The sequence below is a fragment of the Mesocricetus auratus genome, unplaced genomic scaffold, assembly GCF_017639785.1.
Source record: "Mesocricetus auratus isolate SY011 unplaced genomic scaffold, BCM_Maur_2.0 Super-Scaffold_6730, whole genome shotgun sequence".
NCBI lineage: Eukaryota > Metazoa > Chordata > Mammalia > Rodentia > Cricetidae > Mesocricetus > Mesocricetus auratus.
Window position 1 is genome coordinate 93,976,344 of NW_024429184.1, and position 20,353 is coordinate 93,996,696.

Below are 20,353 nucleotides of genomic sequence, written 5' to 3' on the forward strand. Positions count from 1 at the left end.
TACTGCTTACCTTGGGGGTCACTGAGGGTCAGCGGGGCTCCTATGAGCTATGAAGTGCTGCGCTGAGGGTCAGCTGGTACAGGTGGGAGTGGGCTGCAGATGCCCAAGCTCCTTGAACTTTTTGCCTTATAAAACCCTCCCTCACCCATTTCCCCTTCCCTTTCCCTGGCCAAGCCTTTAATCACTGGGTGTGTGTGTTTTGTTTTTGTTTTTCAAGGTGATTAAATCCCCTCTGATTTCTGCCAACCCTAATCGTAGTCCAGCTGGGCCAGCTGCTACCCTTTCACAAGTCCAGGCTGTGAACATCCCGAGGAAGGCCCAGGCCTCAGGCACTGTGGCCCAGAGCTCCTCCTCTGAGAGTGAGGACGAAGACATGATTCCTGCTACACAGCCCTCCACTCAAGGTGAGTGCTGCTGCATTTACTGCTCAGCTAGGAGGGGCTGCCGCTGCCCATGCCCTTTCCTGTGGAGACCAAGCAAGCGGCATAGCAGAGGCATTGGCCAGGAGGACTAGAAGCTCGTCCTCGGTCCCTGCACTGTTACTTTGATGAGGATGGCTTATTTATTTGCCTTGTTTTGAAGGAATCGCATTCAAGGCTTCTGTGTGCCGTCTCAAGCCTGAAAGCCCGAGCATTTTGATGGCTAGAAGCTGCAGGGACCAGGCTAGTCTAAGACAGCTCGGCTGTAGCCAGCTGGCTGTGGGATGGGCTGTCAGCCCAGCAGTGAGCTTCCATTGTAGCGTACAAAAAGAAGACAGGTAACATTTTATACTTGGTCTCGTCCCCAAGCCTACGGTGGATTAGTGGATTTGTATGTGGCAAGGCCCTCTGGAAGTATATTAGGACACTTGTGACATTTCTGTCATTATGTACAGACAGCAAGATTCCTACTGGCAGCAAAATAGTGCTGTGGTTGACTGGCACATAATGGGGACATAAGATCTTGTTGGGCTGTGATAAGCATATCTTCGTCAGCACCCGGCCGCTCTCACACTGATTCCGAGCTGTGAAGAGTCTCTGGCACCATGGTCTAGCTTGTTGCTTAGGAGTAGCAGCCTGCTCAAGAGAAAAAGATGAGGATAAGGCTTGGAGTCACTGCCGCAGTAGCCATTTGAAGGCCCTGAGCCTTGTCAAATGACATGACAGCTGCTGCCTGGAAGGCTTGAGGAAAGTAAGCTGACATTGGCTTTATGATCCTAAACCCGACACCAGGTGGGGGGGGGGACTGGTAATTGGGTAATGCCTTGCCGGGGAATCATAGCACTTCTGTACCCTGACTACCCTCTCTTCTCCATTTCAGCCACTAAAACCAATGTGGCAACTGTGCCCACATCCCTCCCACGGATGGCCTCCCAGCCCGGCAAGAGTGAGCCATCTAGTCAGATGCCAAAAGGCAAGAAACCAAAGGCAGCATCCACTCAGGTACTGTCGGGTAAGAGAGGGCTGTGGGAGGGTCACTCTGCTGCCTTGGTGTGCCACTAGGCTGCATGGCAGGCAGTGGCTTTCTCCCAGCACCCTGGCACTGTCATTCAGGCCTAGAGCCAAGCTCCCAAATCCCTATGGTGTTGTCAGGAAGGCAAGTGGAATTCCCTCCCCTTCCTTCGCAGCTTGGACTCAGAATTCATTTTCTGTCTCCTGGTTTTGAAATGCTGTGAATATGAGTTGCTTGCCTTAGTATTCAGAATGGAAGTGACCTTAGCATTTTCTCCTGACCACCGCCGTTTTCAGTGTATTGTTGGTGAGTGGACAATGTCTAAGTAGAACTGAGGGCACATCCCACCAGGGTCAGTTCAGGCCAGAACCTGGGTTTTCCCGCTCCAGGTTCATTGCTTTGCTGACCTACTGGGGTTTGTTAACTGTCGTGTGGAGAGGAGTCCTCTGCACACCCAAACCCCTGAGGGCAGGAGAGAGCCGTGCTAAAGCACTGGATATTTCCAGCTGCGAAGGGCTGCTGTGCCACCCTGTTCCTGGGTGCATTACAAGCTGTAGGCAAAAAGAGCTCCTGGAGCGTGTGGCTGTGTGCACTAATGGACTGTGGTCATCTCAACAGAGGGCACTGACCATCTGCCCTGCTGGGCACTGAGGCTACAGCAGGTACAAGGCCCTCATGGGGCTCCCAAGCCAGCAAAGAGGCAGCCATTAAACAGGAAAAGCAACATAAATTAGTTGGGTAGTGGTGGTACATTCCTTTAATCCCTTAAGGTAGAGGCAGGCAGCTCTCTGTGAGTTCAAGGCCAGCCTGGTCTACAGAGCGAGTTCCAAAGCAAACAAAAAGCCGGTGAACAGACTGGGGAGATAGCTCAGTGGGTAAAACGTTTGTCATGCAAGAGCGAGGACCTGAGTTCATTCTCCAGTAGCCACAGGAAAAAGCCAGGCGTGGTGGCAGGGGTTTGTAATCCCAATACTAGGGTGGCTGAGACATGTCCATCCCTGGGGCACACTAGCCAGCCAGTCTTAATTGGTGAACCCCAGGTCACACGGAGAGACAAAGAACATGGATGGCTTCCTGAGAACAGCTCCTGAATTTACAGCTTCAACATGAGCATGAGTGCGCTTAAAGTGTGTATGTGTGTGTGTGTGTGTGTTCTTAAGTGTGCATGTGCACACACATGAACACACATAGCCAGTGAGCCCCAGCTTCGAGTACTCTGTCTGGTGGGCTGTGTAGGCCATATTGAACCCACTCTCCTCCCATACACATGGCTGGGTTCTCTCTGCCGTGCCTCAGTGAGAGCCCAGCATGGTTGTGTCTCCTACCACTAGCCCTTACTTTACCTCCCTGGGCCTCAGTGTCCTGGTACAGAATAAGAAGCTGCAGGGCCCACCAGAAAGCTGTGGGAAAAATCATGGGAAGCCACTTATGAAGCCTCCCACATAAGGCCTGGCCTTATTATGTACCTCTCAATGTATATCTTCTCTTGCACTCTCTCTGTACCGAACTAGATCAGCGGTGCCGTGCAGACACTCCCTGTGACACCTCCCCAGAGCACACCTGTCCAGTCCAAAACAACCAACAAGCCCAGAAAACCCAAACTTCCTGCAAAACAGCAGCCTCCCTCAAGCTACCCCAGCAGCTCAAGTGATAGCAGTGACAGCTCTTCAGGGAGCGAGGAGGATGCCAAGAGACCCCAGATGGCCAAGTCAGCCCCCAGACTGGGTGAGCATTCTCAGATAAGGCACAACCTGGTAGAGCTGTAGGCCCTGGCCTTCTCACCCCACCCTGGGCCTGTTCATCCACTGGTGTAACTGCATGACTTAAAAGACCTGACTGCTATTTAGCCGTGGGCAACTCCTGGGTATCGGGCTTCTCTTATTGAACGTCCCACGTCTCAGGACTCTGCTTTCCTTACAGGGGAAAGCAGAGAAGCGAGAGCCTCAGGAACCAGAAAGGAAAACCATGACATTCAAATGTGTCGGGCAGAGTGCTTTAGGCATCAATGGGTGGGAAATGGGAGGCCCTGTGCAGGAGGATGATGAGCATAGGGAGCCCCAGGCTTTGTAGCCTTCCTGAGGCACTCTGCCTAGCCTTAACATGGCTGCCAGGGACCCACAGCCAATAGGAGACCTGTGCTTCTGCACTAGATCCAGACCTTTCCCAGAAGGAGACTGTGGTGGAGGAGACCCCTGCTGAATCCAGTGAAGATGAGTTGGTGGCGCCCTCACAGGTAACTTGCCAGGGTAAGGGCTAGAGCTTGGAGCTGCAGCTGTAGACTTCAGCTACTCCTTGGATCAAGTGTCTAGATTCCCATTTCCGGGTCCCTGGGTAAGGTCCCATCTGTGGGATGCCCTTAGTCAAAAGAATAGCGCCTCATCTTCTGCCCTGGGGTCTGGGAAGGGATTCAGATGGACTCTAAGACATGCCCGGAAAACCACTCCTTGGATCTCTCTTAAGACTCTTCTCTGTACAAGACAGATGATTTCCTCATTTGCGGGGAGCGGGTGTGGGGGGTCAGAGAACAACTTTGTGGAATCTGTTGTCTCCTTCCACCTTTGTGTGTGTTGAACCCTGGCTGTTTTGTATAGCAAGTGCCTTTACCTTCTGAGCCATCTTAACAGCCCAAAATGCTAATGCTTTTCTGTGATGGTAATGGTCTATTGGCGATAAATCCCCTCCCCCTTTTTTTCTTTGTTTTGGGGGAGGGCAGGGTTCAAGACAGGGTTTTGCTGTGTAACAGGCTGTCCCGGAACTCACTCTGTAGACCAGGCCAGCCTTGAACTCACAGTCCTTCAGAAATATACATTAATTCCCATAGTTTAGAAGCCGTACACTGAGGGCCTCTGGGCTCTGGGGGCCCAGTGTCACTTCTCTACTTGCTGGATTAGCCTGATCTTGGGTCATTGACCTGATCTCCTCAGAGCAGGCCTTGCCTCCAGGGGTAAGGGTAGGGGCTCAGTCTTTCACGCTGGGCTTCTTCAGTCTCTTCTCTCAGGTTATGTGACTCCTGAGGTGACTGTGGCCCAGGCTTCAAAAGCCACTCCTAGGCCAGACTCCAACCCCTTGGTTTCCTCTGCTCCGGCTACCAAAGATAACCCAGATGGCAAGCAGAGATCAAAGTCCCAGGATGCAACAGACACCATGTTCCCTAAAACCGGTGAGTCGGGAGACAGCAGGGCATGGAGGGTCAAGGCTGCTGGTCCCTGCTTGCTGTCATGGCAACAGTTTCACCAATGTTTGCCTGTATTCCATCAACATGTCTCAAGTGCAAGCCCGTGGGTCCTTTGTGGGGACTGGAACTACCCTCAAATGCAGCTGGGAGAAGCGAGAACCTCAGGAACCAGAAAGGAAAACCAGGTTTCCAGCCCTGGGCACCCTGGGAGCAAGTATAGCTACCCCTTTGGAGCTAATGAAGCTGTAGCAGCTGATATGGACTCGTGGAGGAGGCCTTGGCTCTCCAGCTGTCCCTAGTGACTTTTCTTAGTTAGTGGGCCAGGGCATTGGGTATAGGGACTCAGAATGACTCAGAGTTGGCCAGCAACCCTGTCTCTAGAATTTGCTATATAGTGGACTGGTCTCTGGGACTACTCTGACTCGTTCTGTAGCAAAAGCTCCTGGGCCCCGATGTCTTCACCATGCAAGGCAAGAGGAATGCCTCCATGTACTGTCAACATACAGAAAATTGTCACATGACATTAGGTGGGACATTCCATCCCACCCCCCACTCCATTCCTGTCAGTTTTTGCTTGAGGCAAGCTGCTAGGGTCCAACCCCTGAGCACAAGATGTAGGGATTGTGTGCGGCACAGAATGGTAGAGGCCTGCCCGAGTGACCTGGGAGGCTAGAAGTCGGGAGGACCGAAAGCTCTGGGCTCTGGCTTCAGCTCTCCTGCACTGGGTCAGAGGACCGAAAGCTCTGGGCTCTGGCTTCAGCTCTCCTGCACTGGGTCAGAGGACCGAAAGCTCTGGGCTCTAGCTTCAGCTCTCCTGCACTGGGTCAGAGGCGGAGTTGTTGCTCACTTTCCTCCCCGTGTTCTTGTCTATGTGAGAGGCGGGTGCGACAGGGAGACATTTTCGAGGGGGCTGTGGAAGGGTTTTTTTTTACACGTGTAGTCAGCACACAATTATCAAAGGCAAGCAGAGGCGTGGAAAATTCTAAACAAAGGCTGTACCAGAAGTCACTCTGGCAGGCAGTAAACCTGCTTAGTCAGCCACCACATGCGTACACAGCATACCCAGAGTTCTCCCGGTCTGCCTCTTGCCCCAGCCTTGATGGGTCAAGGAGCCATCATATGTCCAGGGACAGGAGCTGACAGTAGCCAGCAGCACCTTCTCCTGCGGTGTAAATCTATAATTCATGGCGGAGGACACCATTGCTTTTCTAGCTTCTTGTTTTACAATGAGAAACAGGCCTGTGACCTGGCCAGAGCCTTACAGTAAATTGATAAAGGCAGACCTAGCACCTGAGTCGCTTGTGTCCCACCTGATGTCCCCTCCGTCTTGTTGGCAGACTTCAAGCCCGCCCTCTCATTAGCGTTCTGGGGTCACTGTCCATCCCCAGCCATAACTGGATGCAGTCTTTGGTGTGAGGACATAGAGTAGAGCCGGAAGTTAGGGTGAGATTCCTGTGTAAGGCAGGAGCATGGGGGTGATGTAGAGAGTGACCCCCAGGGCCTCGGTTTCCATCTGTACAGTTGTAAGGAGATGAACCCCATCAGTTCTTATATTGTATAAGATCTGTCCCTCAGCTTTCCAGACCTGTGACCTCCGAGACCTGTGATCCACAGGTAGGAAAGAGACCTCCTCAGAAACCACACCTCCGAAGGCCAAGAAGGCCAAGAAGAGCACGTGGACCTCAGCAACACCCACACAGGCTCTGCAGAACAGCATCAGCCAGTGCCTCCGGGAGCAGGCCTGGCCCCTGAGCGAGGCGCAGGTGCAGGCCTCTGTGGTGAAGGCTCTGACAGAACTGCTGGAGCAGGAAAGGCAGAAGGCCACAGCGGCCATCAAGGAGAGTGGAAAAAAGGGCCATAAGCGGAAGCTTTCGGGGGACCAGCTAGCAGCCGGGGCCCCAGAGAGGAAAAGGAAGGCTTCCGGGACTTCCAAGACGAAATCCAAGCTGGCCGAAGTGAATGCTGATGGCAAGGAGAAGGGGTCACCTGGCTCCCAAGGGGCCAAGGAGAAGTCCAAAAGTGAGCCGGGGTCACAGGTTGAGAGTGGAGAGCAGAATGACGCAAAGAACAAGAAGGAAAAGAAGAAATCCAGTAAAAGTAAGTGACTGCTGCCCCGGCGAATGCTGTGTTGCAGGGCTGGGATGGGCGGCCTCTGGCTCGTTCTTTCCACAAAGAACAAGAGCCTGGGGAGTGGCTTGTCTAGAGCGAGTGTCTGGTGGCAAAGCCAAACGTCGATTGCCGAGCAGTTGGGCCTCTGCAGCATGGCCTGCTCCCCACAGCCCAGGGGACCCTCACAGTGCCAAGCGTTTACACCCACACTAGCTTGTAGAAAGCATAAGCTCAACTCCAGCTTCACAAGGATGGGAACAGGAAGCACTCCACTCCAACCTGCGTCACACCAGAGTCCACTGTGGGTTCTGGAGGTGCAGAATGTGCCTGCATCCTCATCCGGGACCCATCTTCCTCTAGAGCCCAGTTCCTCAGTGAAAGCAGCATTTATTGCCCTCCATGCTGGAACCTGCACCCAGGGGCTTTTTGAGTTGCCCTGTCAGCCCCAGGCAGTGGGGACTTTGGTTTTCATTTTCTAAATGGAAAACAGGCTCTGAGGAGGAGAGGCCACTTTTGCTGGGCAGTCCCCTTTTGTGTTGTTTTGATACAGGGTCTCACTGTGTAACCTAGCCAGCCTGAAACTTAGTTTGTAGAGCAGGCTGACCTTGAACTCACAGAAATCCACCTTCCCCTGTGTCCTGGGTGCTGAGATTAAAAGGGTGCACCACCACGCCCAGCATGGAAATCCTCTTGTGCACTGTCTGCCCATCTGTGGCAAGAGTCTGGGAGAAGAGATATCTGGCCGTCTGGTCCCTCCTGTGAGGGCCTGCTGCCCCTTGATGTCGGGAACCCATGGGGCTCCTGTCTTTTTAAAAATAAGTGTGGGGGAGGGGTTCTTAAAGTGAGGTAGTTCAAGACTGGACATATATAGCTCTGTGGTAAAGACCTTGCACGGCTAGTATTGAGGCCCTAGACTGTGTGGTCCATGGACAGGAAGCATGGAGCCCTGGCACATGAAGGGTACCCTGGCCCCATCAGGGCTGGCTTCCCCGTGACGTAGGAGCTGGGAGCTGCCGTGGGCCTCCTAACACTGACGCACTCAGTGTCAGAACTCCCTTTCTTCCCTCAGAAAAAAAAGGCAAGGACAAAAAGGGAAAGAAGAAAGGAAAGAAGACCTCAGCCAAAGACCCTGACTCACAGATCAAGAAGAAGAAGAAAAAGGTAGATTGAGTTCCTGGGAGCTCTTGGGCCAGAAATTCAGACCCTCCCCTGCCAACACCGGGACCATGTGAGGAAGAGCGGGGAAGGGGTGATAGGAGAGACCTCCACGGGCAGGACTGGGTAGGCTACAGCCAGCTAGCCCCCAGGTGAGAAGAGGGGATGGGGAAATGCCTGGCCCACATGTCCTGCCCACCGAAGAGACAGCCATTTACTTCCTGAGGTCCAGGCCTGGAAGCACAGGCAAGCCTAGCAGTGGGAGCTACAGGGGTGTGGCTCCGGAGATGCCCATGAGGTACAGCCCCTGCCTCCAGGGAGCCCTGCCCTGCGAGATGGGGCCACAGTGGTGAGCACTAAGATCATGTTGTCCTCCTCTCTTCACAGAAGAAGACGGCAGAGCCTGCCGTGTGAGGACCAGCACATAAAGCAGGTAAGGGAGGGAGCCAGAGACAGCAACTCCCTTCCCCGGTGTCAGAGGGACTGAGGGGCACTGTCGGCAAGTGTATCAGCCACCTGCGCAAGACCCATCCTGAGCGAGGCTGGTGCTCCTCCCTTAGCTCTGCTCTCCTTGTGGAGGCAAAGTTCGGGAGATGTGACCAAAGCCTGGTTTGCTTCCTTCTAGAGTCCTGTCAGAGTGCGACTGTCCCCAGACCCCTGACCTCTGGCCAGTGTGAGTTGGGACTGGACTTTTTAACTTTCCCTCCCTCGACAGAAGACGATGGCCAACTCCAGTGTGTGCTGCTGACCTAGCCAGTGAGCCTGCTAGGAGGCGGCAGTCCCAGAAGGCAGTGGGGAGAAGCACACCCACCCCCTCTGAGTGCTGCATAAGATGTGTACAGTATATATATTTTTGTAAGTGACCTGCCTCCCCCTGCAAATCCGCCGTGCGCGAAGGCCTCAGGACCTCCCTCCCTCTGCTCTGCAGACCCAGCCAGGTCCCACTTGCAGTTAGTCCACCCCACTCCCTGGATCCCTGGCTTATCCCAAGGCCTTGTCCTATCAGCTTTCCAGCTGTTGGGGGTTTTTTGGTTTTTTTAAGAACTTAAAATAAAAAACTTTAAATGTAAAGGTTTGAGTTCCCCTGTGCATCTGGGCCTGCACTGTTACTGACTAGGAAAGACTATGGCAACTCTGGGGGAGCACAGGACTCCTGCCTGCCTGCATGCCAAGCCCTACGATACTGTGCGTGAGACAGTTTGCCAAAGAGAGGGCTCCCTGAAGGAGGTGGCCTCTGAGCTCGAGGGGGTGATCAAGGGGCCTTTGGAAGTTTTGGAGTTAGGATGGTGTGGAGGGAGGCAGGGACATCAGCGGCCCCATGGGAAGGGTGGAAGGACCAGTAAGCGAGGCCCAGAGTTGCCCTCCATCCTCCTGCTGGAGGTCCTGGAGACCCTGTGCGCAGAGTCTTGGGACACCACCCAACGTGGACAGCCATTCCCTTCATTACCTCTGTGTTGGTCTCCATCAGACTGCAGAGGAGGGTCTCGTTGACTGTGCTGACTCAGAAGTATTTAAAGGTAAAAACGGAACTAATGTTCACGTCAGACTCCTGGGCTTACCAGGGATCGGCTCCCTTTTCCAGCAGCAATGGACTGAGCTGAGTAGCCCTGGGTCCTGCACAGACGGCCAGCTGGTGGCAGCCCCCATTTGCATCCATTCCTGACACTAGGCCCCTGTGTCCATTGCCATCTGTCTTCACACTTATGCTGTTCTTAGTACAGAAATGGAATTGGGGACATGGGGATTAGAAGCTGGGACACCATGCGCTGTGCTTTTAAAACTGGGTAAGAGTCTGTTTCTTTCTGAATGTTAAACAGGTACTAAGTATCTGCGGCCCACCACGCCGGGCTCCACGGACACTGCCTACCTAGGTGACTAGGTTTAAGGCTTTCATTGACTGTCCTAGGGTAAACTAATTGGATCTCAACAGAAGAGCCAGGAGCAAGAATGTTCTACTTACTACCTTTTATTGTCACATGAGCCATGATCCTATAGACTGCTGACAAGCTTGGCTGAGCAAGGGACTTGGGGGTTGGCAGGAGCTGAGAAAGGTTGTTGGAAGGAGGGTGAGTTCTTCCTTGAGGAGAAGATGGCAGATGTGTCCGGAGTGGGTTATGAGTCGAGCACCCCCCCCATCCCTGAGTGGGCCTACATCTCAAAGCCCCACATTGGAGACTGTAAAGGGTCAGAAATGGGCGTCCACCAAGCATTGCCCACTCTGAGCTTTGTCTCCCTTTAGATGGGGTGGGCAGCAGGGCCCTCCAGCATCCTCGTTCTATTCTGGTTTGTCGTGTCCAGGGATGATGAAGCAGACACCACTCAAGCCCCAAGGTGCAGGGAGGCAGGAAGTGGGGTGTGACGTCAGGGAAGGTAGGAAGGCTGGGGCCCAGGAAAGCTGCCGCTATGCAGAGCTGGCCTCCGTCTTCACATCATAACTGGGAAGGGAAGCAGAAGCGGACGGACGTGGATGTCACACCTGTCGTTGACCCTGCCTCTTCCCAGCATCCCCCGGCACCCCCACGCTGGGCCCAGCCACCAGCCTGTTCTGTAAAAGCCAGCTAGCCCAGTGATGGGGGTGAATGGCCCAGTATCATGCTGCACCACCAGAGTATGGGCGGCCCCCCTTACTTTGGCCCAGATCCTGCTTGGTCACTCCCAGGCCAGAAGATGGGTCCTCCGTGTCCAGTGGTTCTGCAAAGGAATCACGATGCTGTTCATACCCCACCACACACACACACACACACACACACACACACACTTTGTTGCCAGTGTACACAAAGGCGTATTTCCCAACCGGGTATGGCCTTGAGCCTGGGATAGGAGGCACCACAGTGTATAGTGGTTAGGGATGTGGTGAGATGGGGGTCTCCAGTGTAGGACAGCGTGTGGAGAATGTGCGAGGAGAGAGGGTAGCGGCACGCACAGGAGTGCCCAGGGGATGAAGAGCCAGATGCGTGACTGAGAGTGGCAACCCCTGTCCTGACCCCATGTTTACTAGGACGCACCTCAGTACCCTCGTCCTTCCTATCGCTTCCTAGTTCTCTAGATTACTGACATAGTGGCCCCTGCTTACCACTGCAGTTGTGGCGCCCACGGCTCTTGGTGTGAGGGACCTCGGTGCCGTTGGGGAACACACACCAGCAGTAGCCAGTGCTCCCGTGGCACTGGAGTGGCATATAGTTACCGTTCTCATCGCACTTGGGACGGAACGCACCCGGATGGACATCAGGGATGTGGCTGACCTCTTCCTGGCATTTGGTCAGTACTGAAGCTACAGGCATGATGAAGACAGTGAGTGAGTGGGCTCTGGGCCAGGATCTCAACAGAGCAGAGACCCACACACTACTGTCGTGGGCCTAATGCCTATCCAAGCTGCTTTCCTTATTCCTCCCACGGCACAGATGGGAAAACTGAGGCCCCAGGCTGAAACCAGTGAGGTCCAAAAAAAGGAAAAAGCACGGCTAGAGTCATTTGCCTGGGAACATATTCATATTCTATTACAGTTAGTAACTACCTCTGACTGTGATTTCTGGGGGACAGTAGTGGGGACACCTTTGGGAGTCGGACCTTAGTATCACTGGGATAACCCAAGCAGAAATGGGGCTGAAAGGGGGATTCAAAAATTAGCTGGAAGTTGGTTGAGAACACATGCAAGCTCTCTTCTGTGTATCAGAGAAACTGGGGTCCAGAGCAGAATGGACCGCTAACCTTGCATTTGTGAGACACAGAAGCCCAGGGGAACAGGCTTGCCCAACTCTGCACAAGTAAGAGACAGCACCAAGGTAAAGCAAGGCATCCCCCAATGCTCTGGGTCTCTGGGCTCCTGTGTGCAGGCATGGCTGGTAAGTGAGAGGTGCTTAGGGCCCTGGGCATTCGGTGACTCTGGCCCTCTGCCTCCCCAGTGCTGAGCTAGTGCTGGGAGGTGTCCTTCCGAGGACTCCTGCCTGGTATGTTTTGAGTTGGATTTGCTCCAAGACAGAGAAACAAAAGGCCTCTATACTTTGGGTATGTGTGTGAAAGAACAGGCCCAAACAGCGTGTCTGGGGTTCCAAAGCCTGAAGGAACAGGCAAGAAGAGACAGTGAGCTGAGAGGATGGGGAATTGTTTGAGTTTCCAAGTTTCGCGCAAGAGTGCTGGAGTCCTAACTTCAGCTCCATGGGGCCCTGGCATCCTGAAACTCCCATCCTGATACCTTTAGGCGGAGCCTCAGTGGGCTTCTCCTCCATGGAGTTCTTGCTCATTTCGAACAAGAGCCACTGTTTCATCCAACTCTCAAAGACCTAATGAGAATAGAGACAGGTCATCAGGGTCAGGGGTCAACACCCTACCCAACCATACTCCACCCGACAACAAACTTGGAGGATCACACAGCCCCAACATCTGAAGTCCAGCTGCAGCCTGGGTGCCTCTTAAAGACCCACAGGATTTCTGTGGGTGTTGTGTCCCCTGTAGCCCAGAGAACACCTCCCCTAGCCCACCCCTCCCTGCTTTCTAATCCTGAGGCTACCGTGTTGAGAGTCAAAAGAAGCTGCTCACCTTCCAGTCCAGGCCACCCATAGAGTTCTTCAGGTGTTTCAGGTTCTCTGGGAAGGTCCCCTTCAGCTTTGGGTAATCCAGGGGTCCAGATCTCTGCCGAGTGGCAGGGCAAGAGGAACGTTTCATGGGACTCCATGATATGCAAGTGGATGGGAGTGTGACCCCGTGTTCCCAGGTGTTCATTCTGAGGAATGGGTATTAGCCACACAAAACCCGTGCCCGGCACAGAGCAGGCATGTGAGATACTAATTTTGGAAAGAGAATGGGGTACAGTGACCAAGTCACATCCAAGACTTGGACCTTAATTTTTTCCAACTCAGAACTGTGGGAGCAGGGACTGTAGAGATGGCTCAGAGGTTAAGAGCAGTCACCTCTCTTCCAGAGGTCCTGAGTTCAATTCTCAGCAACCACATGGTGGCTCACAATAATAATTTTTTTTTAATGAGGAAGCTAGAGCCTGACATAGTGATGCACTTTAATCCCAGCAGAGGCAGGCAAATCTCTTCAAGTGCAAGGTCAACCTGGTCTACATAGCATAGCCAGTTCCAGGACTATATAGACACTTATCTCGGGAGAGGGGTGGACTATATGCAATATTTAAGGGTCACCTTATATTCCTTGGGGTGAGAAGATGTTGAGTTTATATAGTGAGCCTAGCATGTGAATGAGGGTCAGGGTCTCATGGGACCGCCCACTGGCCCTGACACTCACCAGTAGCAGGTGCATCACGTGGTCCTGGGTCATGTTGCCATACTTGGTAGCGTTTTGCACAGGCTGTGGAAAGGGAACAGTTAGCAGCACTAGTGGAAAAGTGGGATTGTGGGGGTGGAGCAGCTGGAGTCTGGTAATAGTCAGGTCCATGCACTCACCAGCTCAGCTCTGCCACCTGACAGTTTGTGCTTTTATTAATTATTATTATTATTTAGTTGCCAAAAGCAGTTTTTGCTTTTTTAAGATTATAATTTAATTACATTTTCCCCTTCACTTTTCTCTCTCCAAACTTTCCCATATGTCCCTTCCTGCTCTCCTTCAAATTCATAGCCTCTTTTTTCATTCATTGTTATTGCTTGCGTATATGTTTATATACTGTATATTCCTAAATAAAGCCGGTTCAGTCCACATAATGCTACCTGTATGTGTGCTTTCAGAGCTGACCATTTGGCACTGGACAAGCAATCAGCGTGCTCTTCCCTGGGGAAGGTACCAATAGTAGTTTTATGAGTAACGTTGCTCAGAGGCTTGGAGGAGGTGAGGGACGAGAGGGTGCTGCAGAAGGTAAGAGGGACTTTGCAAGCTGTAGGACTTGCCCTCTCCCCATCAGGGTAGCCCCACGAGCTCTGGCCCTGTCACCCTGGCAAACCTCTCTGAGGAGTGTCCTACTCCTTCCCAGTAGTTAGGGCCTGGCTTCCTTGTCAGCTGTTACCCTGTGCCCGTCCCCTTCGGCGTCTGCCCTCTCTCTGCCTAGACCAGACAGTCTTTCATGTCACCTTTCTTACCCCGTAGAGCATGCTTTTCATGGGCAGTGGCTGCATCAGCAAGGGAGTAGCCATCCGCATCTGGCTGACAGGTTTGGCAGCTGTGGGGCAGGAAGGACAGACAGCATGAGTTCAGGTCAAAGAAATAGGGCACTAGGGGTTGGTTAGGATCTGAAACCCCGGGGAGCGGGGAGGGGCTGGATGGGGAAGTGGGTGGGGCCTGTGAGGTGAGTGACAGGTGGTCAGGACAGGCAGAACACGCACATTTAGGAAGCTTCATGCGAAGGCTCTCCAGTTGCAGGTTCTGAGAGGTGACGGTCAGCTTGTCTAGACGCCCCTGCTGCTGGTACAGGAAGTAAGCAGTGGTGGCCTGCCCAGCCAAAAGCAGAGCCACCAGGACAGAAAAGCCGGTGTACAGGGCTCCACGGCTGCACCTGTTGTGAGGAGGGAGTGAGAGAATGATCTAGAGTTAGAGACTGAGAGTGGGAACTTATAGCCTCACTAACGCCCTCTCAGAAGGGTAAGGACTTTGGCTCGTCCCAGGAAGAAATCAGATCACCCGGAACCCAAGCTCTGCGGGAAAAAATGAGCCAAGGTCCTTGCCTATGGTGGGTTTTGGTGTCCCATCTGTGCAGTGATGGGGTAAAGTGGAGTGCCCCCCTCTTTACTCAGGGTCCCTCTGCCCTGGAGATCTGAGGAGCAGAGCCCCTCAGGGGAAAAGGATTTAGTTTTGTTTTATTTATTATTTATTTATTTTAGTTGGCAGAAAAAGATAGGTGCCTTTACTGTGTAAGAGGAAGAAGATTTTCATCCCCTGTGTTATTCCCAATCGCTGCAGTACATCAGGTTTAAAGAGAAAAGGGAAAGAAATGTAATGGGGACAGCAAAGATCATGCCTGAAAAAGAGAAGTGGAGCCTAGACATTTTACAAGTGGAGGGGGGGACATCATTGGGCTGGAGGAGCAGGGCCAGGCACCACCTGCCCCAGAGACACAGCCTCTGGGAACTTTGAACAAATCTTCACCAGTCTCCCAGCTTCTGTTATGTGTTATATGAGTAACTCTCACCTCAGCAATTTCAAAACGTGGTTCTTCCTCGTGTGTGTGTGTGTGTGTGTGTGTGTGTGTGTGTGTGTGTGTTATGTGTGTGTTGGTGTGTGGGAGGTGTGTGTAGTGTGTGTGTGTGTGTTGGTGTGTGGGAGGTGTGTAGGTGTGTGTAGTGTGTGTGTGTTGGTGTGTGGGAGGTGTGTAGGTGTATGTAGTGTGTGTGTATGTGTTGGTGTGTGGGAGGTGTGTAGGTGTGTGTAGTGTGTGTGTGTGTGTGTGGTATGTGTGCTGCATATGCATGAATGTATGGGTACTCATGCGTACATGTATGTGGAGACCAGAGGTCCACTTCAGATGTTTTCCTCAACTGCTTTCCACTTTATTTTTGAGGCAGGGTCTCTCACTGAACGTTGAGCTCAGAGATCCAGCTAGACTGTCTCACCAGTAAACCCAGGGATGCTCTTGTCCCTGTCTCCACTAGGACTAGTGTGTGTTTGAGATACAAACAGGGGTCCTTGTACTCCTGTAACAAGAGCTTCGTCAGCCAAGCCACCTCCCGAGCACAGTTTCCCTTGAGACAAGACCGTACTGTGGCCATAGAAGCACTGTGTAGTGATATCCAAGTGGGAGATTCGATGGCAACAGAGACGGTTGGGCCTGGATGAATGTCTCATGCTCCTAGGTGGCCAGACCCTCAGACTTCATGACTGCTTACAGTCTGGACTTTGAATACTGTTTGGGGGGGGTGCGTGCACATGTTACAGTATGGAACATAAGGGTCTTGACTACAGACCCTGAGAGTTCCGTCCATCCTCCCCCCACTTAGTCCTTGTGTGGGAAGAAGTACCAGCACTCTGCTGCCGTTTGAACAGTGTTTAAGTGAATGGAATCAGGCACTCTACTGTAAGAAGGCTCAACAGAGGGAGCTGGGCTCCTGCCTTTCCACCCATACATCTGCAACACAGCAAGGAAGTTATCATCAGGTGCTAGCACCTTCATCTTGGACTTCCCAGCCTCCTGAACTGTGGGAAATCTCTGGAAATATATATATATAGTACATTATAGTAGCTCAGACTAAGACAGACTCTATTAGAAATTCTCATGATGAGTCTTCATCTTGCCTCCTCCTGAAACCAGGAAGGGAGATTTAGGAAACTCCAGAAGACCTGTCTGCCTAGTAACTTATGATGTCACAGACACAGCGAATTTTCATTGGCTGTATGCTTGCCAACTGTATTTCATAAGCCAAGGGCTGACGAAAGCATGAGTTATTTTGGAAGGAGAAAGCAAAACCACTTTTGGGGGGAAGGGGACTAAGTTTAACTTCTTGGCCTTCTGAAGGAAGATATAGCCTGGGTTCAAGGTCCTCTCTGCTGTGTTATCTACTTGGGTGACTCATTGAACCCCTCTACTACCCCATAATCAGATACAAGCTAGGGGAGCCACATTCCTTTCTGAACTTCAGTCTTTCAGAAGGCCGAAGAACAAGGTTTGTATTAAAGATGAGAGCAGGTAGCCATAACTGGCATCCTGGTTCTTCTGCTTGCCTGACTCTGGGAGTGTGAGCGAGTCGACACTTCTGCATGTGAAATGGTAAGAGCTTACAATGAGAGGTTGTTAAATAAAACAGACATGGAGGGGATGGTAGCGGTGCACGTCTTTAATCCCAGCACTCAGGAGGCAGAGGAAGAAGGATCCCAGAGTTCAAGGCCAGCTTGGTCTACAGAGTGGGTTCCGGGACAGCCAGAACTACAAAGAGAAACCCTGCCTGAAAAAACACTAAATAAATAAATAAAATGTAGAGATGGGAGACACTTGGCTCCAACACCTAACACATCTTTATCAATAATACTGCTCTCTGGGAAGTTGGATGTCAAATCTAGCATCTGCCCTTCTTCCTCTTTTATTAAATTTACTATTATTTTGTTTTTCTGAGATTGTGTTACGTAGATGAGGCTGGCCTTGAACCCCTGATCCTCCTGCCTCCACTTCCCAAATGCTGGGATTATAGGCATGCACAATCACACTCAGCCTCTTATGCCTCGTCTGGCCCTCGGTTCTGATTGAGTGCAAACTCTGACATCTCTTGGTTTTACTTCCTCCTTTGTACTTCCTCCTTGTATAATAATAATAATAAAAAGTAACTAGCTAAAGTCAGAGGCCAATGAGAATTATCAGGAATCATGACAACAGATGTTGCCAGGCAGAAGTGTTCATGAAAAAGGCCCCAAATCAAACCCTGTGTGGAATGGCCCGAGAGCCAAAGGCACCATCTCTGAACACAGCCCCCATCCCCCTGAGTAGCCTAAGCCTCTCCTCTCCACAAATGAGGCCTCTAAAGGCCACACATAGGGGAACAAACTCAGCCTAGTCAAGGTTCTAAGGCTATGTGCAGGACTCACCAACTGAGACCACCTGGAAGTATCTAAGTTCAGATTCCTTTTTGTGTAAAAACGGGGAAAATGCCAGCCATGGTGGCACACACCTTTAATCCCAACACTGGGGAGCCAGAGGTAAGCAAATACCTATTAGTTAAAGGCTAGCCTGGGCTACACCGTGAGTTCCAGCCAAAGCTACATAGTGAGACCTGTCTTTAAAAAAAAAAAAAGACAAATATAGGGACAAATAATAAAAATGTCCAACTTGCTGGTCGGTGGTGGCACACCCCTTTAATCCCAGCACTTGGGAGGCAGAGGCAGGTGGATCTCTGTGAGTTCGAGACCACCCTGGTCTACAAGAGCTAGTTCCAGGATAGGCTCCAAAGCTACACAGAGAAACCCTGTCTCGAAAAAAAAACAACAACAACAAAAAAAATAGTCCAACTCCTAGCTACAGTAACTGTAAGGATTAAGACAGCGTCTGTTGCTTGACTATTGTTAACAGTGACAGTCAGCAGCATCTGAGGACTAGGGGGAGTACACAAAGGTGGACTGCTCCACCTATTGCCATTAAGCTGGGACCCAGAAAGAGGCTGTGATATTTCTGTGGTCGCCTATGACAGCAGTAAGTTGCCTTGAAATTCCCCACTGCTCTACTAATCTGCATCTGGTTACCTTCTTCCCAGAGCACAATTCCTCAGCACTCGCTCTGAGTCTCTCTCAAATGCCTTTCTGCCTGGAAACAGCTGACTTCACAGTCACATCCGGTTTTAGTTCCCCATAGTCAGCTTGGGGGAGTTTGGGAGCTTGGGGTTGGGGAAGGTGGACAAGAGGGCAGGTAAATTCTAGTCCTGTTTGGGTTTTGTTCTGGGGTGGAGGCACAAGGCTGAAAGTCATTTGGGGGCTGGGAGAAGAGCCTGGGGCTCTCTGGATGGCTGGGGCAGTCTCTTGATGCCAAGAAGGAGGAAGAAGAGGTGCGTTCTTGTGTCTGACCCACAGCAGCGCTGAGCCCCTTCCACTCCTGCAGCAGGAGCCCCTTCTCTTGGAGCAGCTGCTGGGATGGCAGCCAGCTCCTGCACACACAGAAAGGCTAGTCCTGTGTCGGGTATGGACTCAGCCTTGTGCCTCCACCCCAGAACAAAACCCAAACAGGACTAGAATTTACCTGCCCTCTTGTCCACCTTCCCCAACCCCAAGCTCCCAAACTCCCCCAAGCTGACTATGGGGAACTAAAACCGGATGTGACTGTGACGTCAGCTGTTTCCAGGCAGAAAGGCATTTGAGAGAGACTCGGAGCGAGTGCTGTGCTCATCTAGGCTCATACACCGCCTCTGGCAGTGAAGGAACAACGGGATCACTTCCATTGTCCTCAGAGATGGTTTCCCTACTGGCATCGGAACCTTTTCTAGCTCTGAGGCTAGGAAAGCAAACAGATTTATTGAGGAAAATTGAGAACTCATCTGAGGGAGGAACGCTATGGTCTGAAGTCCCGGCCTAGTGTCATGCATGACCCAACTTCAGAGGGTCCTTACGTTACGAAACTTTGAGGAGTGAATCCAGGGCTCTCTTAGCTCTTAAAGTCCTCAAGGAGCCCCTTGGTTAACAGACGGGGAAGTCAATACCCTTAGCGGGGGGCGGGGGTAGGGGGTAGGAGGGCTAGGTTCAAGATTACTCAGAGCCACTTGTGAAGGTGCACCCCTTTAATCCTAGCACTTGGGAGGCAGAGGCAGGTGGATCTCTGTAACTTAAAGGCCAGCCTGGTCTCCACAGGGTGTTTCATTATGTAGAAATTCAGGGCTGTATAGAGAGACCCTGCCTTAAAAAAAAAATCACCCAGGCTTCCTTCCTGCGACTCAGCCCAGTGCCCCTTCCCAGGCCTGCATTCTGTGCCCTCCAGGACTGACGGCTCCCTGCTGGTACTCACACATACCTTTCTGGGGCTCTAGTGCGCTGGCCCAGCATGGGCAGCTGCTCATGGTTAGAGATGAGGTCGCGCTGGTCGTCCATGGCTCTGGCCTCTAGTCTTCCCCACAGGCGCTGCTGCGGCTGCTGCTGCTGCTGCTGCTGCTGCTGCTGCTGCGTCTGAGACCCTTGAGCCCTGGAATCACCTCTTGAAGCTGGTGCTGGGAGGAATCTGATTCGTCCACAGCAGGTCACTCTGCCCACGTGGTAGATGTGGAAGTGAAAGCCACAAATCTGGAAATACCCCACTCACTCAAAGTTGCCCTCCCTGGGCAGGATGCAGGGGGAGTTCCCTAAGCAGGTAGAAGGCCTGCATGATCCCATTGGCTGGCCCGGGCTCTCATCACTTGTTTCTAGGCAGACCTCTAGATTCCTGAGGCTCTTTGGACGTCTCTAGAAGCAGGCAATCTCCCTAGACAAGGAATCATTTTGGAGCAGAAAATGCCTTTGCCTACCCACCCCCGCTTATCCATGGATAAATAAGAGCAGGAAGGGGTTTAGGCAAGTCCCCTTCTCTGTGATCTGCATGTCATTTCCAGACTGGAGGCAGAGGTTGGACTGGTGTCCCCTCTGCTCCTGTTTATGGTGTGAAAGCTCTCGGCTGACTCTTGCCTCACTGACTAAGGCATCCTTGTGAGGTACTGTGATCAGATCGTAAATGGTCGTGTTGTACACGACCTTTAAAGCACCTTAGAGAAGTGTTCTGGCACCCTCTTTCAGGTGGGGACTGCAGTGTAGACACTGTGCCTGGGCTCACGGGGATGAAGCCCAGACTCTTAGCCACTCTCTTCTGCTTCCCAATGCTGAGACTGTGTGTGCCAGTGTAACAGGGGTAGCAGAGAGCTAGAACGGGGTGTCATGGAGACTTAACTGCACAGGCAAGGTTTTATCAACCGCATCTGTGCCTGCAACTGTAAGTACATAGTAAGCAAGATCGTTAGCCTCTGCTCCTGGTCTCTGTCAAAGGAACCACTAAAGCCTTAGGATCTAGAATTGTAAGGGCATTATGTTGTTTTAGAGAGGGTCTCACGTAGCCCAGGCTGGCCTCAAACTCACTAGGTAGCTAAAGGTGACTTTGAATTTCTG

General features: G+C 52.1%; 2 protein-coding genes across 5 annotated transcripts in view; one reads left to right on the forward strand and one right to left on the reverse strand.

Moving 5' to 3' along the window:
- Positions 1 to 8,941, forward strand: part of Tcof1 (treacle ribosome biogenesis factor 1) — a 32,979-nt gene extending 24,038 nt beyond the window's left edge. For 2 of the 3 annotated variants that reach the window (XM_013116839.3, XM_013116838.3), the window contains 9 exons: positions 218 to 404; positions 1,300 to 1,421; positions 2,943 to 3,156; positions 3,582 to 3,664; positions 4,417 to 4,591; positions 6,221 to 6,703; positions 7,785 to 7,876; positions 8,258 to 8,303; positions 8,496 to 8,941. In XM_013116839.3, coding sequence (XP_012972293.1) covers positions 218 to 404; positions 1,300 to 1,421; positions 2,943 to 3,156; positions 3,582 to 3,664; positions 4,417 to 4,591; positions 6,221 to 6,703; positions 7,785 to 7,876; positions 8,258 to 8,284 — 1,383 coding nt within the window. In that variant the 3' untranslated portion in view covers positions 8,285 to 8,303; positions 8,496 to 8,941. Of the gene's footprint in view, positions 1 to 217; positions 405 to 1,299; positions 1,422 to 2,942; positions 3,157 to 3,581; positions 3,665 to 4,416; positions 4,592 to 6,181; positions 6,704 to 7,784; positions 7,877 to 8,257; positions 8,304 to 8,495 lie in introns of those variants that run through there. The other variant, XM_021229864.2, reaches the window with a different exon arrangement.
- An 879-nt stretch (positions 8,942 to 9,820) lies between these two features.
- Cd74 (CD74 molecule) lies at positions 9,821 to 19,443 on the reverse strand. Of its 2 annotated transcripts, XM_013116726.3 has the most exons (9): positions 19,236 to 19,443; positions 14,146 to 14,315; positions 13,903 to 13,982; positions 13,118 to 13,180; positions 12,407 to 12,499; positions 12,063 to 12,150; positions 10,944 to 11,141; positions 10,499 to 10,561; positions 9,821 to 10,305 (listed from the first exon to the last, which is right to left on the reverse strand). In XM_013116726.3, the coding sequence occupies exons 1-9, from the start codon at positions 19,310 to 19,312 to the stop codon at positions 10,295 to 10,297; spliced, it is 843 nt and encodes a 280-aa protein (XP_012972180.1). In that variant the 5' UTR covers positions 19,313 to 19,443; the 3' UTR covers positions 9,821 to 10,294. The 2 variants fall into 2 exon arrangements, with proteins under 2 accessions (XP_012972180.1, XP_005074750.1); XM_005074693.4 differs by lacking the exon at positions 10,944 to 11,141 and having other exon boundaries at positions 19,236 to 19,427.
- Positions 19,444 to 20,353: the final 910 nt, after the last annotated feature.

What these genes read in the sequence shown, in the direction of transcription:
- Cd74 (XM_013116726.3), bottom strand. Translation starts at nt 19,312, where the DNA reads ATGGACGACCAGCGCGACCTCATCTCTAACCATGAGCAGCTGCCCATG. An exon ending in CGCACTAGAGCCCCAGAAAG is followed by an intron (nt 14,316 to 19,235) that starts GTATGTGTGAGT and finishes TCCTCACAACAG; the next exon opens with GTGCAGCCGTGGAGCCCTGT. An exon ending in ACGTGATGCACCTGCTACTG is followed by an intron (nt 12,500 to 13,117) that starts GTGAGTGTCAGG and finishes GCCACTCGGCAG; the next exon opens with AGATCTGGACCCCTGGATTA.